The sequence below is a fragment of the Nicotiana tabacum genome, chromosome 1 (genome assembly GCF_000715075.1).
Source record: "Nicotiana tabacum cultivar K326 chromosome 1, ASM71507v2, whole genome shotgun sequence".
NCBI classification, from domain to species: Eukaryota; Viridiplantae; Streptophyta; class Magnoliopsida; order Solanales; family Solanaceae; genus Nicotiana; species Nicotiana tabacum.
In genome coordinates this window covers 200,075,422-200,086,980 of record NC_134080.1, presented here as the reverse complement: position 1 = coordinate 200,086,980, position 11,559 = coordinate 200,075,422, and the positions used below count along the sequence as shown (strand labels likewise).

General features: G+C 38.5%; 1 protein-coding gene across 1 annotated transcript; it reads left to right on the top strand.

The window, feature by feature from the left end:
- Positions 1-5,522: 5,522 nt before the first annotated feature.
- On the top strand, positions 5,523-5,966 carry LOC142164631 (uncharacterized). The gene has a single exon (XM_075222796.1). The coding sequence runs from the start codon at positions 5,523-5,525 to the stop codon at positions 5,964-5,966; it is 444 nt and encodes a 147-aa protein (XP_075078897.1).
- Positions 5,967-11,559: the final 5,593 nt, after the last annotated feature.

Sequence of the window (11,559 nt, the reverse complement as noted above, 5' to 3'; positions counted from 1 at the left end):
CTACAACACAGTTCAGTTGGATGATGATTTGACCTTTGATGTGGAGCCAGTAGCTATTTTGGGTTGCTAGGTTCGGAAATTGAGGTCAAAGGATATAGCTTCAGTAAAGGTGCAGTGGAGGGGTCGGCCTGTGGAGGAGGCTACCTGGGAGATCGAGCGGCAGATACGGAGCAAATATCCTCATCTGTTTGAGGCTTCAGGTATGTTTCTTGACTCGTTCGAGGACGAACGTTTGTTTAAGTTAGGGAGGATGTGACGACCCGGCCAGTCGTCTCATGAGTTACCGCTCCATTTCCCCTATTTTAGCTTCTTTACGCTTCGTTATCCGTGTTTTATGTGATCGAGTTTATTAGTTCGAGTTCGGAGAGGATTTGGTAAGAAATGAGACACTTAGTCTCTTTTAAGAAGGCTTAAGTTGGAAAAGTCAACCGGATGTTGACTTATGTGATAGAAGGCTCGGAAGTGAGTTCCGATGGTTCGGTTAGCTTCGGGAGGTGATTTGTGACTTAGGAGCGCGATCAAAATGGGTTTTGGAGTTGTAGAGAAGATTTAGGCTTGAATTGGCGAAATTGATATTTTGGCAAATTCCGGTTGATAGGCGAGATTTTGATATAGGGGTCGGAATGGAATTCCGAGAGTTGCAGTAGCTTCATTGTATCATTTGGGATGTGTGTGCAAAATTTCAGGTCATTCAGACGAGATTTGATAGACCTTTTGATCGAAAGCATAATTTAAGAGTTCTTGGAGTTCTTAGGCCTGAATCCTATATTAAATTGGTGATTTGATGTTGTTGTGAGCGTTCTGAAGTTTTGAACAAGTTTGAACTATGTCATGTGATGTGTTGGAACAATTGGTTTGAAGTTTCGGGAGTTCCGGGTAGGTTCCGGGATGTTTTAGTACAAAAATCATAGCTGTAGCAGGCCTACAGGGGTTGCAGGCCCCAGAACTCACCCATGCGGTCCGCACAAAATGAGTGTGCCCACGGTGAGTTCCGTTCGGACCGCACAAAAATGGATGCGACCGCGGTAGGTGTCATGCGGACCGCACAAAATGGTGTGCGGCCGCGTGGGGAACGATCTGCAGGTCCTACTTTAGAAGCTCATATCTTTTGATCTACAAGGGATTTTGAGGTGATTGAAAAATGAAATTTGTAGCCCTTCGTGTTTAGTTTCCAGAAAGGTAAAGATATCGCTATTTGGACATCTGTAGAAAAAGTTATGGCCAAAATACTAAAGCCTGTCACTGTAGAGGGAGGCTTGTGTGGCCGCACGTTGCCTTTGTGCGGATCGCACTGGCTTGTGCGGACCGCGTGTGTTTTGGTGCGGCCCGCACTAGCTAATACCTGAGGGGTACCTATAAATATGAGGTTTTGGGTTTTATTTAATTTTTTGACCTAGAGAGCTCGGATTTTGGCGATTTTTCGAAGGTTTTTCAAGAAATTCATCGGTGTAAGTGATTTTAACTCAGATTTAGCTAGAATACATGAATCTATCACTAAATTCATCATTTAATTCGTGATTTGAGATGAAATTTGGGAAGAAAATTGTGAAACCTTTAAAAAATGTAAAATGGTGATTTGAAGGACCAAATGGTATCGAAATTGGATAATTTTGGTATGGTTAGACTCGTGAGGGTATGAGGATTCTGAAAATGTAACTTTTACCTGATTCCGAGACGTGGGCCCAGGGCTCGGGTTTTGCTAATTTTGAGATTTTTGATATTTTTCGAATGTTTTCGCTTGGGATTTGTTCCCTTCACATATTGTGACGTATTCGTTCTGATTTTGGATAGATTCGACGTGCGTGGAGGCCAATTCGAGGGGAAAAGGCGTCGCGAGCTAGAGAATTAGCCAGTTCGAGGTGAGTAATGGTTGTAAATGATGTCCTGAGGGTTTGAAACTCCGGATTGCACATCGTAGTGCTATATTGAGGCAAGATATGCACTGGATGATGAGCGTGGGGTCTTTCACTACTGGGGATTGTGCCTTGGTCCATCCCGATTGATGACTTTACTGAATATTTGACTGAAATTCATTTGTATCATCATGATTTGGGCTGATTGCCATATTTGGGCTTCGTGCCAACTATTTGAACCCTTCGGGGATTTTTATCGCTATTTCCTCACTACTTGACTTATTATTTGAACTCAGTCCTGTTGCTATCTACTGTTTTACAAACTCAGCCACTTTTACTCAGTTTTGAAACTAAAATGATATTTCTACATCATGTTTTGGGCTGAGGACTACCGTTTTACTAATGCCCAAGGGGCTTATGATAATTTCTGGACTAAGCGAGGCCGGGGGCCATATGTGAGGATATGCTGAGTGATATGAGGTCGAGGGCCTGAGATACTATTTATGCCATGCGGTGGCTTGAGTGATGTGAGGATATGCTGAGTGATGATGCCACGAGGTGGCTTGATATAGCGCTTGGGCCGTAAGGGCCCCCTCCGGAGTCTGCACACCCACAGTGAGCGTGGGTACCCATGTGATTTGAAACAGTGGTAACAATGACACTGTATGATGCAATTTGGTCAGGTAACAATGGCTGACCAATATGCTGAGTGATTGTGAGGTAGCCCGAGGGGCTGATACTATACTGAGAGTGAGCCCGAGGGGCTGATACTATGCTAAGCGATTGATACTGTGCCCGAGGGGCGGATTTCTACTTGTTAATTACCTGTTAAATTACCTGTTTTACTTGTTTTAAAAAGGAATATCAGTTGATTTTTTCACTGATTTACTGCTTTAAGTGATTTTACTGCTTTATATGGAATTGCTTTGTGCCTTTACGTGTTTTCATACTTTCAGCCATTATTTGTAATTATTACTCACTGAGTCGGAGTACTCACATTACTCCCTGCACCGTGTGTGCAGATTCAGGTATAGCAGAGTCCGCACTTGAGCGCTGATTCCTTCTAGGCTAGGTAGTGATTTGGAGTTACGAGGTAGCTGTTGACGTCTGCAGCCCCCTTGTCTCTCTTATCCTCTATCATTTATATTTTCTTCAGACTGTTGTATTGGATTCCGTACTTTGTAGACCTATAGCAGATTCTGTAGTAGCTCATGACTTGTGACACCCCGGTTTGGGCTGTGTCAGGATGGTTCCTGCTATTATTATCGTTAAATTCCGCAATTTATGAACATTATATTATATGTTACTACTGTTTTTGATGATTAACTGTTTAAAAGAGGTGTTCTGTTTTGGTTTGGCTGGCCTTGTCTCCGCGAGAAGCGCCATCACGACCGGGTTCGAGGATTGGGTTGTGACATATATATATAAGCTATATTCGATATAATAATAGCTAATGCACTGATACTTAGTGCATAGTATAGTGTAAATGTATATATTATATATATAAGCTATATTCGATATAATATTAGATAATGCACTAATACTTAGTGCATAGTATAGTGTAAGTATATATATATATATATATATATATATATATATAAGCTATATTCGATATAATATTAGCTAATGCACTGATACTTAGTGCATAGTATAGTGTAAGTATATATATTATATATATAAGCTATATTCGATATAATATTAGCTAATGCACTGATACTTAGTGCATAGTATAGTGTAAGTATATATATGTTGCACATCAATATATATATAGAAGCTATATTCGATATAATATTAGCTAATGCACTAGTACTTAGTGCATAGTATAGTGTAAGTATATACATATATATATATATATATATATATATATATGTGTATATATATATATATATATATATATATATCGAATATATCGAATATATAAGCTATATATATATATATATATATATATATATATATATATATATATATATATATATATATCGAATATAGCTTACACTATACTATGCACTAAGTACTAGTGCATTAGCTAATATTATATCGAATATAGCTTCTATATATATATTGATGTGCAACATCATTTTCTCACAGATAATGTTGAAAAAGGTCTTATCTACATGAAGTGTTGCAAAATAGAGGACCAAGTAGCAGATATCTTCACCAAATCACTGAGTAGAGAGCACTTTGAAAAGAATCGACGAGCATTGGAGTTGATAAAATCAAACTAAGCACCAGGTCCCTCGATGATTGGCTATGGAAGAATGAACAGGTAGAACTGCTAAAGAGTGTTTTATGGAAATTTCTAACTTATCTCTATACCTTTACAAGTTAACACGCATGGCAGCTATAAAGCAAACAAGTAGCTAATGATGTTGTATCTTGGTAAAAGGATGAGACTCACATTTACAAAACTATTTTAGGGAACCTGGTTCCTTTGACTCAGGTTAATAGTTCCTTTTTACTCTCATGCACATTATAAATGGCTATAAAATTGCCACATCATTAAATATTTCCGTCTCTCTCTTATCTCTTTAAAACTCAAACGTCACACCCGTTATAAACTGACCCGCCTAACCAGTAAATTATACCCGTTTGTAACCGGTCCCTCACCCTCTCTAAATAGCCCCAAAAGATGACAATTTCCCATCTATCCACATCAAATCCAAATATTTCCTTTATCTATCAAAACAAACCCTCTCTTTCTCGTGTCTTTACTTCCAACCTCCACTATGCATCAAAATCCATAAATTTCAAACACTTCCAATGTCATCCCTACTGTGTCTTCGTCTCACAAAGCACTAGAATGAGAGTCTGAGTCCCAACTGTTACCTAGTCAAAACCCCATACCAGACCAACAACCAATTACAGTTTCTTCTCCAACCCCATCGAGTTCTGGTTCTCACCGAAGTCGTAAACCCAAATCCCCAAAAGATTTATTGCTGAAAACCTCTCCCTCTGCCTAACTAAAAGAAATGGCAGACAACGAATCATTAGACGAATATGAGGGGCAAGAAGTCTCGAGTCAACAGGTTGGGAAAATTTCTGAAGCCCAACAAGATGTTGTTGGCAGTGGTGAAATATCAAAAGTTCCCTGTGTTACCATATGTCCTTAGTTTTGTTGTACCTTTGTTAAAGTGATCAACTTGTAATTCCTACTTAGCTTAGCTAGAAGCATTGTGTAGGAAATCATCTATAAAAGCATAAACCTTGTGCTTGTCTCTTGACTAGAGTTAGTCGAGTTGTGAGATTTGTAATAGAGTTATTTCAAAAAGGCTTAAAATAGAGTTATTACAAGTAGGTGAGGGATTAAGAGATTAATTCCGAGGTTACAATAGTTTTTCATTTGAATTTCCCTCAGTTAGTGAAATTGAAATTCTACGAGTGTAGGTCATGGTTTTAATCCCGTGATTGGGAGTTTTCCACGAAAAACTTGTCGTGTCATTTACTTATCTTTGATTGTGTGCGTTCTGTTGGAACTGACAGAGAATCAGGTTCTCTATACAGTTTGGTGGACCCTAAGTTTCTATCAATTGGTATCGGAACAGGTTCATTCTATCAGGCTAAAACCTAGAAATGATTCACATGGCTGCTCCACCATACTTCAAAGAAGGTCAATCAACCTACAGACCACCAAGATTCAATGGACAATACTACGGATTGTGAAAGATAAGGATGTATGATTTTATCACAGCTGAAGATTCAGAGCTCTGGGATGTTATTTGTGATGGACCCTTCATCCCTATAAAGACTACTAGCGAGCCATTAGTGATAGTTCCAAAGTTAAGGAAGGAGTATAACGATGCTGACCGTAAAGTTATACAGAAGAACTTCCGAGCAAAAAATATCCTCATCTGTGGTATTGGACCAGATGAGTATAACAGAATTTCTGCCTATCAATATGCCAAGGAGATCTGGGAAGCTCTCCAAACAGCACATGAAGGAACAACTCAAGTCAAGCAGTTAAAGATCGACATGCTCACCACTGAGTATGAACTATTAAGGATAAAGGATAATGAGTCCATTCAGGACATGCACACTCGATTCACCTCCATCATCAATGAGCTTCACTCTCTAGGAGAGATCATCCAAGGAAAAACTTTTCAGGAAAATACTTAGTGTATTACATGGTTCCTGGGAAAGCAAAGTCAATGCTATCATAGAGGCAAAGGATCTGCAAAAGCTGACCATTGATGAGCACATCGGGAATCTGAAGAGCTATGAAATGAAGAAAAATAAGGAACATGAAAGAAGAGAAACCAAAAAGGAGAAGAACCAGGTCCTCAAGGCCGACAACCATGACTCAAGTGGATAGGATGCTGATATAGCCTATTTGACAAAAAGGTTTTAGAAAATTGTTCGCAGAAACCGAGGCATTCCAAAAAAGGGTAGCTCCAACAGATCAAAAGGCTATGAATTGTGCCGTAAATGTGGGAAGCTAGGACATTTCATCAAAGCCTATCCTTTGCACAAGCAAGACTAGTACCAACATAACACAGACAAAATAGCTAAGAGGAACCCGATTCCTAACAGAAGATTCAAAAGAAGAGATGCTGCCGACAATGTTGTGAAGCAAGCTCTTGCTGCATAGAGAGATTCCCCTAGTGAATCTGGGGAAGATGATGAACAAGGGGACACCTTCAGGATGGTTGTTGAAAGCGAAGCTACTAAATATGACTCTATCTTTGCATTGATGGCAAAATCTGATGAGGATGAAGATGATGATGATGATAAGGTAAATTTTCTGGACGTTCAAAGAAATTTGAAGTCTTATTCTCAAAAAAGCTTATATCCTTGGAAAATGTCCTGATTTATGTTTATCATAATCTCATTAATGACAAAAATGTGTCAACTATGGAACTAGGAGAGATTGAACATGAGAGAGATGATCTGGTAGTCGTAGTAGTTGACTTAATTGAAACTATTGAGGATTTAAAAAAGGAAAATGATGCTTTAACTGAGAAAGCTTAAAACATAGATCATGAGAGAGATAACTTGTTGGTGGTAGTTTTGGATCTAAAAGAAACCATTGAGGAACTAAAAAGGTTAAACAACTCTGGGAACAATCAAAGGGAAGGGAAGTTGCAAGTGAGGCACACCTTAAGCTTGAAAATGAGCTAAAAATGGTTAAATCTAGTATGTGTGCTGAACTTGAAAGAAACAAACAACTTTAGGAAGATCTTGGCAGAGTTAAGAATGACCTAGAGAATATCTTAAGTAGGCCTGGTCCTCTAGTGTAGTCACTGCCATGTATAAGAACAATGGGGCGGAATAGGCAGGGAGTCGATAACTAGCTTTGCACACTGTGGTAACACTGGGCACTTTAAAGAAACTGTAAAGCTAAATTTCAATCCTAATAGAAAAATAAAGCTTTTGTTGAAAAAGCAACTACTGCTAAAGAACGTGGTCTCTCAAATAAAAATGTGTGATGCCTGCTTGGACAAGATGAAGTTTGATTCACCCTTTTACCTCACTACAAAGGACCCAAACTTGTTTGGGTTCCTAAGTCTAACCCTTTATTTCCATGTGTAGGGAGCAGTGAAACAAAGTGTCCAAAGATGGTATATGGATAGTGGCTACTCTAAGCATATGACTGGAAGCACCGATGATTTTCTTTCACTCAAAGCCTTGCAAGGAGGGAGTGTGTCCTTTTGCAATGGCAAAAAGGGATACATTCTGGGAGTAGGAAGAGCTGGAAAGACACCCACTCATTCAATTGAGAATGTGTACTATGTGAATAGATTTAAATATAGCCTACTAAGTGTGTCTCGAAAACGGAAAAAAGTGGAATTCTTATCAAAAACTTGCACTGTTACAAATCTTATAATTGGTGAAGTGGTTCTGATGACAAAAAGATTCAAAAATATGTATGTTGCTAATTTTGAGTCTTTAAACAATGGGAATCTTACATGCTTGAGTGTTGTTGATGATTGATAACGTCCACAACACACCTCGATAGGAGATGTGATACGGCCGTATGCAATATAATTTACCAAACGATAAGTCGGGGTCGAATCCACAGGGAGTTATAAGGGGTGTTAGGAGTATACACTTGAAAAAGCGAATGGATTAACCAAATTTGCATTTCTAGAAAAAGTTTTGATTTCTACTTGTACTGTTACTCTAATAATTGTAAGCTAAGGAAAAGAAACTAGAAATGATCAATTGTTTTTGGTGTTTACGAAATAGTTAAAAAGCCTAGGGATGTGATCGCTGAATGGGTTAAAGATGTTAATACTTATTTTATTGATTGGGGTATATTATAGCTCTTAACTCTAAATTACCCACTCAATACCTCTCGGTTAAAGAGTGATTTTGCCTAATTTGGCTTTCTCAAGTCCAAATGAGTATCAAATAAAATAGTTGATATAAGCTCAAGTCGGGTTCTTACTATCTCTAGTTGGAACCCTTTAATTAGGCTAATCAAAGTCTCAATTAACCCAATTCCTTGTTAGCCAAGTTATCCTAGACTAGGTCCCTCTTTCTCAAGTAGAGACTAAGTCAAAAAGGCATGAACCAATGTTTGTAACTACTAATTCTAAAACTGAAGCATGAACTAAGCAAAATAATCAATACCAAATCATAAACAAGAATTAAATTAAATACCCATAAGGTTTACACACTCGGGTTGGGTCACAACCCTAGTAAGAATCTAGCTACTCATAGTGGGAATTGAAGAATATTAAGAAGAAAAGCTAATTAAACTCATAATCAAAAATTAAAATGAAAAATATAATGTTTACACACTAATATAATCACAAACTTCCTAAAATGGGAAAATGTAACAGCTACAACAACTCAAACTTCGAAACTTAACCTAAAAATATGAAACTCTTATATTTATAGTGGCAAAAAATTCACTGAAATGCCCCTCGGGAGGTTCTGCGGTCGCACAATTCCATGTCCGCAGATTTCTTCTGTTGGCAGGAGCTAGGATTCTGCAGCCTCACATTTATGGATTGTGGCTGCAAAGTATCTTCTGCGGCTACACAATTCTTGTTCGGTTTACACTTCTGCAAGGCGGCAGGACTTGGTCTTTTTCACACTCTCTGAACTTTGAATCATTTGTCAGTGAAAACCTTGTTATGTGACCGCACATTTCTGCGGTCCGCAAAAATCTTTCTGCGGACCGCACTTCTTTATTTCGGCGCCTTTTTTTGCCTTGTGATTTGAAGCACTCCTTTTTGAGTCTGATTTCATTATAGGAGACCAAACTTCCAACGTTCCTGTAATTTGCAAAACTTCATTTGTTTCGAGAACATAAATCAATACTTTCAGACGAAAGCAAAAGCAAAAAGGTTCGAATAAGTAGTCAAAATCCCCACTTATCAACTCCCCAAACATAAGTCTTTGCTTGTCATCAAGCAAATAATTAGTTCCCACATCCTAAATTAAAGGGTCATTTCATTGAGTCAAAGGTGAGCCATTCACACATCAGTTGGGACCAACAATTACCCACACTAATCATGCATTATCAACGAGGGCACAAGTCAAATATTCATGCACATATAGTTCTAATGTGACATTTGAGCTTTAAGAATTGACTTTACTCATCAAGGACTCTTGTTCTATCATGTAGGTCATGGTGGACTTTAAGCTCTTCGTCCTCTACATTCCATTTTCCAAGGTCATTTAAGAAATTAGCACTCAATTCGAAGATTCATGAAAGGCTCACTCATCTCTCACAAGAGAATGTCACAAGTACGACTTCAAGTACCATAGGCTTGTCCCCCATGTAGATCTCCACTAATGTAAGCTCACTTAGTTTGAAATCAAGTAGGACATCTTTTGGGATGTAATGAAGACTTTTGTATTAGGGTAGGAGACCATATGGGTAAGTGGTTACACATTTCCTTAAGCACTCCACACTTTCATTTCTCGGCTCACAATTGCCAATTCTTATAGGCACTTTCTTTTCATTGGGGACTAGAGAGACTTAACATCACTCTTTCTTGTTCATCTCATTCTTTTATTTTTTCCTTTTTTGATTTCTCAATGTTTGCGATCATTACCTCTTTGTGAATCCATCAACCCTTCCACTTATTCACGTTTTTTATTTTTCTTTTTGTTCTTTTCTTTTCTTTCCTTCTTTTTCATAGAGATAATTTCTTTTCTCTTTTTTGTGCCTTGATACCTTTTTCAAATTCCTCATCTCTCCCCAAGCATATGTTTTAAGCCATTTGTTTCACAAGAGTGTTAAGGAAAGTCCGGGTGCCAAGAAATGGTCACGACAAAATGGGTAAAGGCTTATAACATGGTTATCAAATGAGAAAGGCTAGAGGCTCAAAGCGGTTGACTAGGGATAACATTGTTTGGCAATAGAAAACTCAAACGGGCCAAGGAGAGCCTACAATCACTTCTCAACCCGAGCAAAGCTTAGGATTTCTCCTTGAAACACATTCGAGGCAAGCTCTAGACTCTTCGCACGGATACTTGGACTAGCAACAATTCATCTCACCCCTCATGCAACTAGATTGTAAAAGAGGATAGAGTTGAGAGCCTACAAATACCAAATTCAAGTTTAAAGATCATTATAGTCCAATTAAACCACTCGATTATTACCAAAGTCAACTCAAGAGTCACAAAATCATTAACTAGAGCTATTTCTCTTAAAAACATTGTCTATAAACATAAGCATGTAGTTAAGTGTGTTGGTTCCAATTGTAGCATGGTTGACTCTTCGAGCATGACTTAATTAGGTCTTTTTATTCATTACTACTACTATTATTACCTAAACATAAAAGCGGACTCATTCCCTTAAGAAGGTTGTCACGCCACACATCGTCGGGGCGAGTCACTAGGTTCACACAACAACTACCTTTAACATGAACCATGGCGTTAAGAAAACCAAATTCTTATTATCTACTAAAGCATAAAAAGAAGCTACTTAACAAAACAAGAACTAATATGGAAAACAAAGATAAAGAAGTTAATAAGCAAAAACTACTAAAGTTAGACTGAATATACATCTTAAGAAAGAGTGAAAATAGATAAATACAAATAAGAAATGAAAAAGTATCATCAAATTATTACAGACCATATGTATCAAAGTGTATCAAATTTTTCAAATAAACTCCACCCCTCGAATAAAAATAAGCACTATCCCCAATGCTTAACAAAATAAGAGTAAAAGAGGAGAGGGTGAAGAAAAATCCCTATAGATCCTTGGACATCTTTGTGTCCCCAGCAATTTCATCACCCTTTGGATCAGCCAACTGAATCTCATCATCCTCAATTCTAGGTGTGGTTGCGTTGGCGAACATCTCAGGAACTACCTCATCAGTGTTGGCAGTAAGGTCTGGCTCTTCAAACTGGCCCGCTGGTGCTACCAGTACATATAGGGTTGAAGGATCTGAGGAGAACTGGTGTGGGTCAAGCAGTATATTAAAGGGAAGGTCTCCGGCTGTAGCAATTCTGGTCACCTCCCCCCGAAGCTTGTCCACTGATTTCTTGCTCACCTGGGACTTCCTCATCTTCTTTACTTCCTTTCCCAGCTCTTCAATCATTGGCCCGTGATGTACCAAGGTACTCATGATTGTCTTCTGGTTCTCCAAAATCTTCTCTAGTGTCTCATCAATGGTAGAAGGAGCATGAGAAGTGGATTGCACTACAAAAGTACTGGACAAGTGCGATCAGCTTTGCGGTAGCTGTCTGCATCCATTTGTTGAGACTCGCAACACAGATAGTGGAGCAACGGGCTTAGGCACTGCTT

Coding starts and splice junctions, on each gene's coding strand:
- LOC142164631 (XM_075222796.1), top strand. CDS start 5,523: ATGTATGATTTTATCACAGCTGAAGATTCAGAGCTCTGGGATGTTATT.